At 41.1% G+C, this 18,662-nt stretch overlaps 1 protein-coding gene across 1 annotated transcript; it reads right to left on the bottom strand.

Moving 5' to 3' along the window:
• Nucleotides 1-8,358: 8,358 nt before the first annotated feature.
• Nucleotides 8,359-18,377, bottom strand: skor1a (SKI family transcriptional corepressor 1a). Its single transcript, XM_046393394.1, has 9 exons — nucleotides 18,167-18,377; nucleotides 14,257-16,018; nucleotides 13,603-13,684; nucleotides 13,438-13,494; nucleotides 13,188-13,250; nucleotides 11,723-11,797; nucleotides 11,432-11,506; nucleotides 10,726-10,791; nucleotides 8,359-9,622 (listed from the first exon to the last, which is right to left on the bottom strand). The coding sequence occupies exons 2-9, from the start codon at nucleotides 16,006-16,008 to the stop codon at nucleotides 9,525-9,527; spliced, it is 2,268 nt and encodes a 755-aa protein (XP_046249350.1). The 5' UTR covers nucleotides 16,009-16,018; nucleotides 18,167-18,377; the 3' UTR covers nucleotides 8,359-9,524.
• Between the last annotated feature and the right edge of the window lie 285 nt (nucleotides 18,378-18,662).

Raw genomic sequence — 18,662 nt, 5'->3', positions numbered from 1 at the left:
GACGCGCAGAGCACCGCGTGAACGCGCACACAGCGACGGGAGTGCGTTCAGGAACACAAATTAAGAGAGGAAAAACGGCAGCAGAATGTTGTAGAGTGTTAGAGAACATAGTAAAGAACAATAGAATAGAGTAGAATGACTACATAAAAATCGGAACTTAATCTTAACTCAAACCTTTACAGCCAACACTGACTGTTGGTTGTAAACGCTCTGGTACACCTTAAGTTTCTTGTAGACAGGTGTGTAGGAGGAAATATCCATGGGAAAAAACTTTATTGGAGATACAGTGTTTCCTTCATCAAGTGAAGGTCAAAGGACATTAACTGTTTTGTTTATTTTAATTTAGTGCAAAGCTATGTCATTAGTATTGATGTAAAAATGTCAGTCTCTGACTTTAACAATGTGGAGTCACTCTAATCTCCTCTTTGTCTAAAATATCAGAAAAACAGTCCATATCTTGTATGGCTGTTGTACAAACGCTGGCACAACCCAACATACTTGTCGACGCTGACCGAAGGCCAGCAGTGTCGAGCTGAAGACACATCGGGTCCAGATCTATCTGCTATGTGGGTGCAATATTAAGTGCAATATTAAGGACTCACAAGTGCAATATTAAGGAGTACTTTCTGGACTACCTCATACTTGCACACACTTGCACATGCATACTTAGGCTGCTATATGTTAAAACCGGCTTCTTATTTAAGGTTTAGCTTATTTAAATGTCTAGTTTTATATTCTTTTTATATTCTATTTTCTGTTTAGCTTATATTCTATGTTACCTCGTACTTTATATTTTTATATTTTTATAGTCCACTTACTGCTCCCAGGACCTGAGTCCTAATTTCGTACCATAAACATGTGAATGTGAGCTGGTATGACAATAACGTTCCTTGAATCCTTGAATCCTTGAATCTTTCTTCACCAACAAGAATTTAAAACTAATCCCCCGTCCAACTTGAAATCTGACTACTGGCAAACCAAAATTATTATTGTCTGGATGATTAGAAGGTGTCTGACATGTTGCAATTCACATGTCACATATGCACCATGCACATAATGCTTTGTCTTGGGTTTATTATAAAAAAAAAATACTAAACTGAACCTTACACATACTTTTTTGAAATAATAAGAAATTTACTGTCAGGGTTGGTCTGGAACTACTTAATACTGATAATAATCCTGTGTGAAAACTTCTTATGCTGTCTTCTGTAGTTATCCAGACTAACAGTATGTACAGTTGAAATGGTGATGTTCATGGAAAAGAAAGTCATAAATCATAAATCTTTTTTTTCTGTGCTGTGGTGTCCTCCATTGTATTGGATGTGGGCAGAAATATTAGACAGCAATACCTCTCTGCATGGCTAAACCCCAGCAGAGCTAAGTGGTAGAATGTGTTTTTGTAATTTGGAGGAACTGACCCTTTAATAAACTTGTTGGACCGCATTCCTTTGTGTGTCTCTTTGGTATTAAAAAGGGACGCCGCTGTATAAAGGGAACAGTTGCAGCGGAAGGTCGACCCAGTTCTTAGTAACCAGAGAGCTAATCGTAAAACACTCAAAGTGACTCGTCCCTGAGTTTTTAAGCACTGAGCAGGAGACACAATGCGCTTCCTCCACAGGCATGTAATGGTGTAATGGAGTCTGATTTTGGGCCACAATCATTCATTTCTTCTTATGTAAACCAGGAAAGAAGACAATAACAATAACAGTTGCGTTATTGCTCACAACCTGTAAATTAATGTTATTTGAGAGGGGCCACTGCTTGAATCCCTCCTATTATGTATGCGCTCTGCTTATGGAGTTTAAAAATCACTGTTTGTAATCAAAGTGGGTCTGAAACCTTAAAACGTATTCACAGATTCTGTGCAGCATAGGAAGGAATAAGAGCATTAAAAAACACCTCTGTGGTTTCAAGATCCATTAAGCACACTTAATGTAATAAGTGGCCCTTTTATACAACATTCATATAAGATACACTTATATATATATGTTCATATATTGTTCTGTCATAGTATAGATTTATTGGTATCACTCGTCACTTGGAGGTTATACTTAATACAGTGCCATCCATCCAAGCTAACAAAAGAAAAGCCTCTCAAAGTGACTTGAGGAGAAGTTTGGCATACAGAGAAATTAACCTGACACTGATGACGAGATCAAACCTGAGATTTAAAGGTCAGGTGGTATCTGCTTTTCAGCTACTGTCCTCTACCCTGGCAAGAGAGAGAGAGTTTCTGTATGTGCCGCACATACAGGCAGGTTTTGTTGTCTTTTGGAATTTAATACCAGCTGGCTCTCTTAACCTCAATTACAATTATTTCTGTTAAAGATCTTACAAATACAAAACCCGTGTTTAAAGTGGGGAAGTAAAATCAGCTCATCGTACTCAGGCACGATGACTCAGATTTCCAAGTTGATTGCAGTTTAAAAATACAACCTCGCCCTTGTTTTTTATTCTATCTTTTTACATTGTTTTCATGGGTGAGTTGGCAGTAAAGCAGAGCGAGCTGTCCATAGAAGTCCCGGTATCACCGAGATCATTTTATCAAAAGTTACGATTTCCTGAATACTTGTGGTGGGCTGAACTGTCTGAACTGCTGTGGTCCTCATGAAAAGGTTTCGCACAGCTCCACATCTACTGGGAAAACCAGACTTCAGGGAGGATCCTGACCCCCCATAATCAATGTGCTTCTTATCAAACCTTAAAGCAAGTTGATCAAAAGCATCACATCACCATTCATGCATACGTACATACAGTGGGTCTGTCCTCTGAGGGCCACTGAGAACCTTTTGGTTGGCTGCACAGATGTTTTCTTCTCTGCGGTAACTTTTCTTCTGTGCATTGGGGTCAGTTTACTTATGATGGGGCGAAGGATACTCAGCCTGTGAAACCATGGTATGATGTTTGTGGCTCTGGAGGGAGCCTGCTTAAACCTAAAAAATTGTAGACTCCGATTTTTTTAAACAGAAATGTGGAATAAAATGGGGGCTTGAAGGGTTGAACAAATAGATGCCACTGCTTTCAGGTTTCTGGGATCCACCGTCTCCCAGGATCTGAACATAGACACAGTTATCAAGAAGACCCAGCAGAGGATTGACTTCCTGAGGCAGCTCAGAAAGTTCAACTTGCCCCAGGACCTGCTAGTCCAGTCCCACACAGCCGTAATCCACTCTGGTTTGGTTCAACAACCAATCAGGACAGCAACAGAGTACAACAGACAATCAGGTCTGCAGAGAAGACCACTGGTGCTAAACTGTCCTCCGTCCAGAACTTTTACACCTCCAGAGTGAGGAAACGGACAGGAAGCGTCACTGCAGATCCATCACACCCCAGTCACATCCTGTTTGAACTACCCGACCCTGAACGCCAAAACAAACAAGTAACTTTAATAAACAGCTAAACATGTAAATAAAATAATTGTGCGTCATATTGCATAGCAATCAATGTTCATACTCATCCTTCCTCTGTCCACCCAGTACAATTTACTTATTCCTTTGCACTGTTCACGTGGTCACTTTATCTACTATTTAATTATTTTATTACTTATCTTTACTTCTGTTGTAGTTTTGTGTCTCTCTGCAAGTGAAACCGGAGTCAGATTCCTTGCATGTGTGAACATATTTGGCCCATAAAACTGATTTTGATTCTGATTCTGATTGAAGTTGCATTGTGGGAAGTTTAAGATCCAGTGTTTCACACAAGTCTGGCAAATTTTGCAAGTGTAAAACTCAATCACAGGAAGGCACCTTAAACAGAAAAGTAACTCCAAAGTAAAAGTGCTTTCAGTTTCCTCCTTTGTTGTTCAGCACAGCAGCCAAGGCTGAGGATACTGAAGTCATGACCTTGTTTTATCGTCTCTGATAATTGACATTACCTTTTATAATATAAAACTAACACGATGGGTTTCATACTGTACATAATTCTAACAGTTGTAGACATTTTGAATACATTTAAATTTGACTAGTCTGCAGCAAACAAAACAAAGGATTAAATATTTCTTCACTAGAATGTTTGTCCCAGCACTGTGGAGAATTTAGACATTTACATGTTGACAATATACAAAATATATAATAATATATGAAATATATAATAAAAAAAATTAAACCAAAATCTGGCAATAAAACCCTGAAAAAAATGGTCAATTTATAGCATATTCATATAGTATGTGTGCACTTCCTCCATGTCTCTGCCTTTCTGTACAAGCAGTTTTAAAATAAGATTTAAAAAAAAAAAAAAAAAATCTAAATGAGACTCAAGAAATCTGTACAAGACAGTGACAGGAGAAAATCAAGACCAGGAAAAGTTACTGCCACTAGGTGGCGCCCTATCATTATGAATGAAGATAAAGTCACATTGCAGTCCATTCAGGAGTTACTTATTTCAGGAAGACTGTACACAGACACAAGCTTAAACTGAAACATATTTTGTCTGCAAAACTCACAGAACATTACAAACATCAAACAACACTATTTGTGCTCAAATTAATACATTCTTTCAATCAGTCATTAGTCAAGGGACAACAAAACGCCAAATACAGTCAGTATGATCCAGCCATAATCTGCGTTATATGTCTGTAGTTATATTAGTCATAAGAGGTGCCAATATAGCAAACAAGCATATCACAGCAAGGAACGTATGTTTTCCACAAAGATGGTTTCACCAGGGATAATAAAACCCTTCTTTGTTCATTTTATTCTTATGTGCAGGAACACACTGGAGACCCCTGGATCGGTCATGTACCTCATGAAGGTACAGCTTTTGTATAACGCAGTGCTTTTACAGATGGATGAGGATCAGAAACATGTGCAAAGATGTTTCACACGGCTGCATTAAAGATTCATATCTAAGCAGGTGATTTCAGGTGTGAGTGAGTGCTTTCCTTTTTGTTTACAGCAGACTTTTGGTTTGTTTTGAAAAGGGGTGTGAGTGAATCCTATTGAAAAGTGTTTGCAAGAGGAGATTCAGCCGTGCTAAGAGGACGATGACGAAGATCACAGAAGTGGATCACAGATTCAGTTATTCTCAGCTCCGGATCCTCCTGAGTCTGCACCTCCTGTGTGCTTCTTAGCAATGACATGTCTGCGATGGTTTTGTATTTCCGAACTGAACAAAAATTCACTGTCACATACACACACACACACACACACATTAAGCTCCAGGCCCAAATCCATTATCAGAAAATGCTCGTTCCCTTGAGGTTCATACAAAGAATCTATTGACAAGTTAGTTGTGCTGCGTGTGTCACACAGACAGACTCACAGAGCTTTTATTATATGATTATGTATCTCTGCCATCTGTCGCATTGTTGATGGGCAGTGATGGGGCAGGTGTTCGCTGACCACACGCGTTTATACAAGCACATAATGAATCAGTACTACAGACTGCAAATACCACGAGACAATATGTCCAACTGGAAGAATAAACATTCTTCTTCTTCTTCTTCTTCTTCTTCTTCTTCTTCTGAAGCGTTTGATATTACAGTTTATGGATTTAATGTTCGGTTGAGTAAATGCACTCAGTGGGGACAATGTGGCATTTTTTTCCTGTACTGAGTTGCTTACACGAGCGATAAAATCCTCTGGCACAGCACTGTAGCCTGTAATTTATGTTGTGATAGCAATCTATGAGGACACTGCTGTTATTACATATCTATATACATTTGTCAGGATATAGAAAATCAAATGAGGAACTATTCATGGGAAAATATTTAGCTAGTTAAGAAAAATAAATGGATAAAAAAGAGGCTAAACGCAAAAGTGGTGGAAAGTAACCAAGATGTGATTCCTCAGTACCAGTATGATAGGAGACTGGGGACAGTTGTAACAGAGGATGTTTGCAACATGTCATTTTTCTCCCATCAGAAACAAAACAAAGTGATGACACTCACACTGCACATGCTCAGTTGGACCGCCCCCCCGCAGAGAAAAAGCAAGCAGATTGGAGAGGTGCTGCAGGATTTATCATAAAAAACTGCTTTTGATGTATGAAAGTTTTTTTTCTTGAGCTTTGTTGTCTGTTGTCACTGTTTTTGTGATTCAACTCAAACTTATATGCTTTAAACAAGTGATATGTTAACTTTTAGCTGACATTGGTTATCATGTATCAGGTCACCTTGTTTAGCTAGCACATGAGGTTTTATCATGGCTGACAGGAAATATTGTTTTTATATTCAAACTACAGTCCAGTCTTCTCAAATGTCAGTTTTGCATAATGAATGTCTATACTGACAATAGGCAAAATAAAAGTTAATTGCCTCATAAATTGTTCCAGTCTTCCAGTCGTCACTGAAAGCTTACTGTATTTTATATCAATTTGAATCTTACATCTGCAAATCTATAATTGTCATCTGATCAAAGCTGATAAATAATAAATAACACTGTAATATTATTATAACTTACATTTTTTTATATAATAATCCTTTTATTAACACTGAAACGTATTGTTCTTGTAACATGTTGCAACCATCCCCAATGTTACACCAGGCACGGGGTCAGTTGCAACATCTGACTCCTTACATTCAGATAGAAATTGTGAAGGGTGTACTTTCTGTAATCATCTTTAAAAGGTTTTGACTATTAACAGACAGATGTAGGTTTATTGTATAAAAACTTGGTTTGTCTAATCCAAACTGTCTCTGAGTAACAGAGTCAAATGCAAAGAGTGTTGCAACTGTCCCCCCTACTTTAACTTACTCCATTTTCTGCTGCTTTACATGTCAACACAACCACATTTTGTATAGAAGTTTTGCACTTCGTACGCCGATGCATTTATGTCACAGCTTAAAGGTACTTTTCTGATTGAATTTAAAACAAATGATGAAGTTGATGAAGTAATATTCACTGTTAACGATTAAATTACACGAACAATACGACATAGTTTTAATAAATTGCTCCACTTGCACCAGCAACAGCATCAAAATGAAGGTGACGTGTTAATGCATCAATAATAACCATCATCATCCAAACATTCAAATGAAATATCACACACACACACACAGGGGCCAATCTGCATAAAAACTACATACATACATACTAACTACATTTTGCTGCCAGTATTCTCCTTTTACTCCTGAACTCTGACTTGTACTTGTCTGTACTTCTTTCCTGTACTTGCTATCAAGCAAATTAAACGTGCAACAAATGAAGGTGCTTTATCGCAAGGATGAAAAAGTCATATAAACATCCAGAACATCCAGTTATCTATTTCTCATGTATATACTACATACTATTATACTATACTATTTTTTATATATTATTATATGGTGTGGGAAAATTACTTTCTACTTTTTTTATGCTTCTTTGTATTGCAATCCAGGCACAACAATTTCCTGCGGGATCAATAAAGTTCTTATCTTATCTTATCTTTGTTCCTCTTATATGTATTAAGTAAACTCGTGCCCATCAAGTAAAACAGCAACAATTTATCATTATGTTGTGGTAATGTGTAAATTGTTGCATAATTATGAAATTGCCAGAAGTCAGCAGCTTTCAGGCTTTTTGTCCTTAACGTCTCCACAGACTCGGCTCTCAGTCCAACTTTGGAGGGGCTCAGAAAAGCTTGAAGCCACCTTGTTAAGGAGACGTTATTTTACTATTTGTCAACATGGATGGCATTAGTGAACTGGCCTACCAGGTACAAACCCAGAGCCCCAAGGGGGTCATGGAGCCCCTGGGGTCAGCAAAGAGACACTCGGGAACAAAGAGAAGCAAAACTTCTTCTGTCATTTTGATTTGCTTTGTATGTGTGGGTTTTCCTGTTATGTATGAGGATTTTTGGTTTTATTTTTACCTATCTGTGCCCAGGACCCCATTGTCACCTTATCCATCCAGGCTACATATCAGGATTTTCTTAAACAGCTAAATAAAACCCCAGTAAAGCAGCCACACATCTTCCCCACAGTTCAGCTCAGTTCAGCTTTGCAGGCCTTGTTAGTATTCAAAGGGAAGCGGCTTTGAAATGGAGGGCAATTACGTTCACAGAAAATTAACATTCATTGTGTGTCAGTGACATTATGTGAGTATCTGTCTCAGTATGAAGCATCCAGGGACCGAGAGCCGCGTAATCAATATCTATTAGCCCTCCCATCAGAAGAATTAGATTTCACTATTAGATCTGCCTGCTCCCCTGACGCGACGTCAAACATTATAAGTTGACTGGACATGTCATGCAATGATGTAGCCGCCTAATGAAAGAGATCATGTTGAACTCAAATACAATAAGAGGAAATATGATCCATCGTATGAGGAGTTGATCTCCGGAGGCCAGCAGGTGGCAGGCTTACACCAGTGGAAGACAAAAAAATAAAATAAATAAAATATAATATAATGAAAGTAAGGACATAAAGCAGAAAGTGGCTTTCACATTTTATTAATATTGACATGGGTACATACATAAATAGGAAACTTATGGGTAGATTGTGTTAGAATCCAGGATTTATTTCTTTTAGAACTGCTCTTTGTGTTTATTTATTTATTTTTATTTTATTTTATTATTTTTTTTTACAAACCAAATTCAACATACGAAAGAAAATGAAACTGCAGCTGTGTGAATGGCAGATTACACGTGTTTTATTGAGTGTCTTCTTATAAAATCACACCATGACGTGATAGGAAAAAGTTTTGGTTTTGTCTGTTGTGACTCACAGAAGCGTGTGATGATAGAAAAAACCCTGGAACAGAGGAGATTATGGGGTTAGATTTGTGTTAAACTAGTCTAAACTGTACATCTATAAACGGTTGTTCTTCTCTAATTATCACTTCACACTCGGTGAAAGAAAATCTTTTATTGTGACGCTTGTTGAAGTAAGTGCTCATCATAATGTGCTCTGTTATAAACATAAAGATCCTCACATTTTTGATAAAAGAATTTGGTTTCGGACGGCATGTTCAAATTCAGAAATGTTGCCCATTTAAAGTGCTTAACGACATACAGTGTTACAAAGAACCTAAACGAATGAATTAAACCAAAGACAAATAAATTAACAAATACATGTAAAAACTCAAGACATTCAAACCAGCAACAGAAGATAAAGAATGAGACACATTTTGAACTTAATATCACAATTATACAAGCCATTGCACATTGTCACGTGATATACATACATACATATGTATGTTTATATGTATAACGTGTATAACGTGTTGGTTTTTTTTCTTTCTTTAGCTAAAGAGTAGACGACTTTGATTAAGAGTGAGACTCCTCGGTTTGAGCTCTGCAGTTTCAGATCGACAATCCTCCGATTCACAACGTAAAATATAAACTGCGTGTTTGAATAAATCCTGATCTCTTTTGCTCAAGAGTTTTTTTTGTTTTGTGTGTGTGTGTGTGTGTGTAGGGAGGGGGTATCTTGATGTCTTGTGTGTAAATCAGTGTGTATTTATACCGCAGGCTGGTAATCCTCAGGTTGTAAGTGGGAGGCGAACACATGAGAGGTCTCGAGGCGAGCCGGACGCGCATGTGTGTGTGTGTGTTGTGTGTTTTCTTTTTTGGCTGTGCTGGGGTCAGGTGCAGCATCATGCCGGGCACTATGGGGGCAGCAGCGGGGGTTTGAAGGTGCAGGCTCCGGTACACTGACGAGGGGTGAGCATCTTGCAGGAGAAATGGTGAAGGGCGTCATGAGCTTCTGGGGAGGAACGGGCCCATCAGTGAGAACATGCAGACAAACACAGACAGACGCTCTCACAAATTACTGCTCACTTTGCTGGTGCCAGTTTGTTATCTAGCTAATGTTGTTGTTAAAGGACAGGTTCACATTTTTTTTTTTCCTGCCCGTATGTGCGTTGAGGCAGTTTCTGCCCATGAAGACACCTGAACTTCACGTGGCTTTGATGTAAGTGATGGGGGACAAAGTCTTCTGTCTTGTTTGGCTTTAAAATGGCTTTTAAAGATCGGCTGAGGGTCTAATTATGCAAAATGTCCTCTTTGAGTTTAGTAAGCCAGGTTTCCATCCAACTGTAGGGTAAATTTGAACAGAATTGGTGAAAGAGTATGAGAATTAATGTGCCTTTCAATTCATTACTGAATAAAAGGAGTTGGTGGTGACACTGTTTCTCCTGTCAGGAGCCGGTAAACCATCACAGAGGAAGAGGGCGACTAAAAGAACGTCAGTGAACCTCAAAGAGTGGACAACATGATGGAAACAAAGTATTTATGTTTAATCAGATCTCCTCATCGCTGTTGATGTTTTTAGTCTCTTCAGTCAATGTTTAAGTCACGCTCCTCGTGTGCGTCGTGATTTATTCGTGATTTAGTCTGTTTCCACTGCGCTTTGGCCCATCTTTCCTCTACACAACACGCCAACTTTATCGCCTCAGACTTCAACTTTTATCGGGATATTTCCTTAAAACGCAAGTTAGCTTTGATTGCACTTAGGAAACGTATTGTTCAGAACAACAACTGCGGATTTTCTCATCACTTACACCCAAACTGCTTCAAGAAAGGTTCTCCTTACAGCCACAACAGACAGGAAGAACGATTAAAACGGTGCTTTTAATGTACATATGGGCAGGTGAGTGTTGTTTCAAGTCAAGAAAAAAAATATGAACCTATCCTTTAATGGTGTCTCACTGTAAATATCAATCACACTGACCACAGGAGAGGTTTTAGAATTAAAAAAAAAAAAAGTAGCACTTGCATATTTATGTTTGTAGGAAAAAAAACTAAAATAAAAAAAGAAGAAGAAGACATATATTCATTTTTTTTCTTCTTTGGACCAGATAAAATTACCTTTTAGCTTCTGCTGTATTGCATAACGAGCCTTTCTCTCTTGGTCCAACTCGCTGCACAAAGTGTCTATCCAAAAGTAAAATGAATAAAAAGTAAATTTAAAAAAAAAAAAAAAAAAAGGGTCGAGAAAATAAATCAGAAGGGGGAAAAAGAAAAAGAAAATGTGAGTTGCTGTCAGCATCTGAACCAGAGGAGTGTAATGTATGCCGTTTGCCCCTATGGTATTTAGAGTGACCCTTCTGTGTACTTGAACCCTGTATTTAAACTACTGTAACATTAAACCAATCCTTTAACGGCTGGCATTAGTTGCTGTCTACTGCATGTAACCGATACAGCACTGCATAATGGTCTGTCTATTCAATTTTCCAGAGCATGATTTAGGAGAAAATAACCTTTGCAAACAAAACAGTGTGGCTTCAGTTTCACCCTCTGTTATCTAATAATTTACTCAGCTGCAGGAGTAAAAGTATGGAGCTTCCAGGAAAAAGGCGGGACACAAATCGTCAATATTTCAATATGCAAGTGTCACTTTTCCTTTCTTTTTTAAGTTCAGAGGCTAGTTGGTTCATATTGATTGTGATGGCCTATGTTATTTAAACTTTTTCTTTTATGGCTCATCCCCCTCCCCATAAACTTAAAGAGCATTGATCTACATCCGCTTTACACGTATAATCTATGGAGGCACAAAGCACAGAGAGACACCAACCTCGAACAATCTGCAGCTGCTGGACCATTTCCTCTCTGTAGGACAGCTCACGCTTCATTTGATCCTGAAAATTATCTGAAGAGTACCGAAGGCCACGTCAGATGGAAATCCTCTGACACTGTGCAGGTAAATTTAAAGACACGCTCCCAAATTCAAGGACAAAATAACTTGCTGTTGACCTAACATCTAAGCTGCAGGCAAAGGGTTTAGGTTTTCCAAACAAAGACGCGAACTCATCATCGCTCTGTGACTTTGACACACGAAATGCAACCACACTGACTTGTGTCTTACCTTTTAAATGCTGAAATTCTCTCTCCAGCTTTTTCCTCAGCTCAACTTGTTCTGCAAGCTGCTTCTGCAATTCTTCTGCAAAGTAAAAAAAGCCAAATTGGGTGAATTTTTTTATTTTTTTCCACCACATTATTTTAATCTGCAACAAGGAAATGTCATCGCCCACCCAAAAATATTTTGTGTGACTCCTGCATAACAAGCTGGGATGTGGTGCAGTGAGAAAACACAATGCAAATAACCAATCTGAGCGCAAATAACTTTCAGAAATCGTAAAAGCAAGCAGCACATTTTTCCTTCTCTGTGTCCTTCACATCAGTTTGATTCCACTTAATATATTTTGAATTTCTGCACATGAAGATTTATGTCAGCTCAGTAAACTGACTTCAGGTGCGTTTACATCCTTGATAACAACCATTTCATCGCTTTCCTCTTGCTGCTGCCACAGTAATTGCCATGCATTGCCTGGAGGTTGAGACGATAATAATGGAGTCCCAGGGTTTTTCCAAGCGTTGTAAAATAATTAGCTGCCGTGCCTCGGGGTTATGGCTCTGTTCGTTAAAATATTAATAGCCTCTAAACGATTTCCTCTTACAATAATAAGTCAAAACTCCCACATCTTGTGATTAAGTGGTTAACAACTATGGAAACACTTTAGGCCTACAAAAATGTAAATTCACATTTAGATTTTGGCACGTCATCTTTAGCAGGCCGTGGGCATTTAGCTGCATTTAATGTGAGCTGCAGTTCAGTGTTTACTGTATCAGTGGGCTGCAGTGCACTCTTTTATTTTGAAAGTTAAACAAACCTGGACAAACGGATGAGTTAAATTTGGGTTGATGAATTCAGAAATTCAAACAAATTAGAAAATAATTGGATGTATTTAATTACATTTATTTTTATTTTTTTTAAACTTTTAAATAATAAATAGATGGGCTGTTTCTTAAGCTAAATGTGGTGACCAGGCCCTGCAGGATATGTACTGTAGTTTACATTTTATGATCTTTTTACTGTTTCTAAAGGTCTTAATGGTCTTGGTGCCTCATATTTGTCAGTTTTGGTTTTAGCATACGGACCTCTTGAACCCTCGGGTCTTTTGCTTGTGGGTTTTTAATTATCCTTCCTTTTCCATCCTTTTATTTCTGTGGCGCAGGTCCTCCTGAAGACCCGAGGGCAGCAGACGATGTTGAAGACTCACTTTTTAAATCTGGCTTTTAATTTGTCTTTATTTGCCTATTAATTCATGTAGTTTATTTATGATGTCATGACCTCAGTTTTTGTGAATTGTTATGAGTGTTGGCGGGGATGGAGGGATCGTTAATGTTATTGTATGACCTAAACAAATAAAATCTGCTTGACAGATTGACTGATTGATTTACATACGAGCAGGCCTCAAAGCAGAAATAAATGCTGATGATAATTAATATCATCTGCCACACTTTTTCTCTCCTTCCTTTCAGCCTCCTACCTTTGGCCATGTTCTCCAGATTTCTTTCGTGCATGCTGATGTCGATGCGTAAAGCTCCATCGGCTGCACAAAAACCATCAAACACGTTATTAATTCGACAAATAAGTCATGTGAGCAACTACGAAATCGTGAAAAAGGCTTCTGAGGAAAAGGAGTTAAGCAGATCAAAAAACAGAGAGGCTGAGTTTTGAAGTTAAAAATGAGAAAATGCAAAACTAAATAATAATAATTACAATAATTAAAAACCCACCTTGTCGGTCCCTTTGCTCCTCGTGGTGGTTGTGTATTTCAGACACATGATGAACACCTAAATGTATACAAACGTTTTGATTTAAATTAAATTTAGATAAAAGAAAACAAAATAAACGGACCATTTGGCATTAATAACCACATCAGAAATCGGTCGGCTGATTACCGTCGGATCTGCTCGATTGTTTGGAGCCAAACGACGGAGGCTCGTTCAGCAGCACGTGGCCGTCCTTTTCAGGAGCGTACACCTGTAAACCGAAGCACACACTCCGGCTTTAATAACGCACAGCAATTATATGTCATTTAGCGCGAGTCTTCCCATAATTGAGGCCTTTTTCCTTCAAAGCCCTGCAATTTTAGATTATGTGAGCTGATTTCTAAAAGGAAAGCAGGATGGTTTGGCATTCACACGCACTAATTTGGTGGCGAAATGTCTTACAATCGAACAGACACGCAGGAAAATATTTTAGTATGAACAAATAAAAGAACTAATCAGAAGTAATTGGGTTTTAGAGTTTAATTACTATGAATTGCTCCTCGTTGATTTCTGCTTAATTCACCTATGAGTCGGCCTGGCAGGCTTGCTCAAAGGCCCTTTGGCAGGGCATCTGAATGACACTTTATCCAAACCCTATTAGACGTTTTTCTTATTAATATTTACAAAATATGCCTATCAAATATGTATTTTCACTTCCAGGCCAATTGATCGTGGCTGCATTTTCATCGGCCTCCTCTGTTCTGTAAAAGCACATTCGCCACCACTGCGACAATTCAGCTTCGCCCGCGGGGATCATTAAAGTTTCATTTAATCTAATCTTACTTCATGAAGAGGAGAGCCATTACGGATCCGTCTGTCCTCATCTGATGACCCAGTGTGCGCGGAGTCCTCCGCTGATGCTTCCGCTGCGGGGCTGGAGACATCAGGCTGGTCCTGGCTCTCCTCAGCACCCGAAGAGATCCGGTCCGGCACAGGAGAGTCATCTTTCTCCCCTCCCGGCGAGATCTCGGCCGGATCATCCTCGTCTTGTCCACGGTTGGACTCCACGTCCACGTCCAGCTCGTCGTCGTTCACCACGCTTTCTCTGTCCGGTGATATCGACCTGTAACTGGAGCTCTCGCTGATAAAATCCGGGGACAGGCAGCCAGGGCGCACGCCGTAGCTGTCCCGGTTGCCGTAGAGTTTGGCGATGGTCTCCGCGTCTTTAACCACGGGTCTGAAGGCCGAGACGTAGCTGATTTTCCTCTGGGAGGTCTCATCCCCCGACTTGTCCTCGTCATTCCTGGTGGAGGAGGACTGGGAGCTGGAACAGCGCTCTCCGCAGTCCTGCTGGTGGTGTGGGTGGTGATTGGTGTCTTTGGGTGTGTTTGCGCACCGGTCGCTTTGGTCCGATAAGTCAAGCTCGCCCTGACGGATGCCTGGCATCTCTGGAGGGAGTTTGGGTGGAGACCCCGGGTAGGGAGCCATGGGTAGGCCACCAGCTGTAGGCCAAAACATTGAGAAAGCAGGGTAGAGGGTGTCCTTCGCGGCAGGCCAAAACACGCTGGAGACATTGGTTTTGTTCGCATCAGGCACACCGTCGCTCTTTTTCGGACAGAGCCCATAGCTGGGGAAGCCATACGGGTGGTGGGGGAACAAAGGTGGGGGGATTTTCTGGAGCATGCCAAAGTTCTTGCTGGGCACTGGGATGACTGGGTAGGTCCGTGCGCCGCTCGCCAAACTCAGGTTATTATTCCCCTGATCCTCGTCGCACCGTAAAGTTTTGTGGGGGACCTCAGGGGAACGTGACTGGGCCAGACTGGACGAGGCCTGTGACTTCATCGACGAGGACATTCCCGAGCCGTTCATGGGCAGAGTCCTTTTTCTACTCCCCCCGTTGAACATGGCCTTTACATCCTCCCACGCGTGGATAATGTCCTCAGATTTTATGTCCGTCAGTTTCAGGTGGCGTCTCCACGAATTGAAGTTGGCCGCGTCCGGCTGCAGGTACTTGGACTCTGTGGTGCGATGGGAGTGGAAAATGAATTTGTTTGGGGAGAAGTACATGTTGCAAAGGCTGCACTTGATGCACTTCGCTCTGGAGCTGTTGTACCTGGCGGGGATGAAGCTGCCCCTGCAGCCCCAGGCGCAGTCATGAGACACATCAAATGCGAAGTTTTCTGGCAGCTTCGGGGGGGAGTGCGCTCCCAGGAAGGACTTGCAGAGCCTCTCGGCCTCCCGTTTGGTGATCATGCCGCAGCGCCTGGAGGAGATGGGCATGGCCCCGGCGCGCCGCAGAAGCTCCAGCTGGACGGGTGTGCACTGCACACAGGTGATGCCCAGAGCGACCCGGCGGTTGTGTATCTCGTTGTAGCTGTAGTTTTTCAGCAGGGTGTTAGAAATCTGTGCCAGGCAGAGTCTCTCTTTACCGTCTATGACCAGAGACACGATGGGCACCCCGTACAGCGAGGTCTCACTCACTTGGTTTGGTTTGAGGGAGCTGGGCCTGGAGAAGCTCTGCGCGTCCTGCTTTGAACCGGGGGAAGAGCTGGCGTCTCGTCCCGCGTCTCGAAGCTGTGCGGACATCGACTCCATCCCTGGAAGCCTGTCAATCAAAGAGGAAAGTGCAGTGACAGCGCATCAGTACATCATCTTGAATTATTTTAGGTCGTGACAACAAAAACTGGCACTTAAAGGCAATAAAATAAAATAAAATAAATGATAAAAAAATAAAAGAAAAATGAAGGTAAAGGGGGAAAAAGCCCAATCCAAATTGTCATGATAGCATGTAAATAAAGATGACACAATAACAATACTAATAGTAATTAAGTATCTTAAGCGGTAGGCCTGTTACTGGTGATATTTATAAAACAACAACAACAACAACAACAACAACAACAATAATAATAATAATAATACATTTATTCAGGCATTTGCAGGAAACGTCTTGTTAATCATTTCTCGTGTCGGTCCAGTCCTGTCTCAGGTTATCCGGGTTCCTGCGCGGAGGTGGATCTGCTGCTCCTCTTATCTTCAAATCGGCTCTGCACTTATGGGGCAACTACTTAAGAGTCACGTAAGATCCTTATACGCGGATAAGGACAGAAGGAAAATGCAGCCTGAGCCGCGCCAATGCGCTTAGCAGAGAAGAAAAGAGCGACCATAAGCTGCTTTCCTGGTAATTACACAGATCCAAGAGCGCGTCTTCGTATTGTTAATAAAAGACCAGCCCTATATATAATTAAAGCTTCTGCGCAGATCAGCCTCAGCCAGTTGCTCGACATTAGGCCTGTCTCACGTTCACCTGCGCACACTCACTTCACGCGTCTGCTCACCGTCTCTGCGCCTAAAACAGCTCGTGCTTTTTAAACAACGCGACGTCAATGAAACTCGTCCGGAGCGTCTGGCCAGTTAACACAGTTTTTTGTGCGATAAACAAATCAAAGAGCGACTGGAAAATTATCACGATTCTCTGGATAATAACAATCAAAATAATAACTATAATAATAATAATAAAAGCATACCTTTCTCTCCTAAAAAAGACGACACACTCCAACAGGGTTTGGGATGGAAAAATGAATACTAAGATGAATTAACAGATGGAAAAGCAGGCCCGGTGAGTCCAGAAGGGGACGATGATGGTCTGACAGGAGAAACTCTGAGCTGGAGTCGTTATTTCACTTTATTTCAGTGCAGGCAGTCGCAGACAGGACCTCCATCCCGTTGGATCCCGGGGAGGTGAATGGCGTGACAGGAAGCACATGGCACCTCTCTCCCCCTCTCTCTCTCTCTCTCTCTCTCCCCCTCTCTCCCTCTCTCTCCTGTCATGCTGTGCAATCTCTCTCTCTCTCTCTCTCTATGTGTGTGTGTCCCAAAGACACACTGAACGACTACACACCAGTTTCAATAATTCACAGTTTTGCAGCTCTGACGCACAAACATGATCAGAAACAGAAAAAAATATCACGCACAATTAAGCCCCCGCTGACCCCAAATGGAGGCACATTTTGGCCTTCAGACCCACGCTTATGAATATGTTTGCTATTAGCCTACGTATATATAATTGAGTGTGTGTGTGTGTGTGTGTGTGTGTGTGGTGTGGGGTGTGGGGTGGGGGGGCATAGCACAGTCATGTAAGTATGCGCGAATACACGCCAAAAAAATAAGAGTGAAATTGTAACACTGGTAATTGGGGACCCTGTCAAGGACCCTCTAGGGGGCCCCCGGACCTCACATTGGAAACCGCTGCCGTCCTAACAGATCATGTACAGTGTGCTTCAAGCATCAGCTCAGCTGTAATCATTCACATCCCGTATTATTTGCACCGCAGCAGGAGCCGAGCTGACAAACAGAGGCGGCGCGAGTAGCACTTTGGAGGGCAAGAATGACAAAAGGCCCGCGCTCATTTATCAAGTTTCACCGCCATCTGTTAGGCTTCCACACCGACCACGCAAGTCAATCTGAGGCCTGAGAGATGAAAGGGACGTGGGAGAGGAGGAAAAGAAGGACCCGAAGCTAAACAAGAAGAAAGGCTGGCCTTTGAGTTAGATTTTGTTTGTTTGTTTGTTTGTTTGGTGTGTTTTTTTTTTTTGGGGGGGGGGGGGGGGGGGGGGCGTCAAAATCATCTTGACGCGATGGAAATGAATGAATCTGGCACGAGCAGATGATAATGATGATGATGCCTCAGGCCAGACTGTTTTACACACACACACACACACACACACACACGCTTGGCTATAAAGGAGTGGCTGACCTTATGCAGACAGAAGTGCGCTGCAGCAGGTGGATGGACAGAAGCACACTCAGTGTTGGCAAATGAACAGCAGGAAGTCTGTGAAGTGAGGAAAAAGAAAAAGCAGTCAGACATTTTTATTTGGTTTTTCTTTTTACGAGCAGCCACGTCTTCACACCGGACCCTCACCTTTCCTGTGGGGTTTCTACACGCAGTCCTTCCCCTCTTTGTATTTCAGACGCTGCATTCATTTGGAAGTGATGACAAATGTAAATATAAGATGTTGTTTTTTAATTTTTTTATCGGCCCAAATTCTCCATGGATTAAACCCTAAAAGAAGTCTTCATCACTTTCATCAGGCCGACATGAGCTGACTGCAGGTGTACTGGTGTCAGCTGACTAAACACACATCTTGGGTGATAATTATTTAAAACACAATCACAGATTTAAAGGATTTATGGTGCAACATGTTTAAAGATCAGCCCACATATTATTATCTGACTTTATTTTTGTTACT

Source organism: Scatophagus argus, chromosome 1 (genome assembly GCF_020382885.2).
Source record: "Scatophagus argus isolate fScaArg1 chromosome 1, fScaArg1.pri, whole genome shotgun sequence".
In the NCBI taxonomy this organism is placed as follows: domain Eukaryota; kingdom Metazoa; phylum Chordata; class Actinopteri; family Scatophagidae; genus Scatophagus; species Scatophagus argus.
Note: the sequence above shows the minus strand (reverse complement) of the source record. Positions and strands in the feature narration are given on the sequence as shown.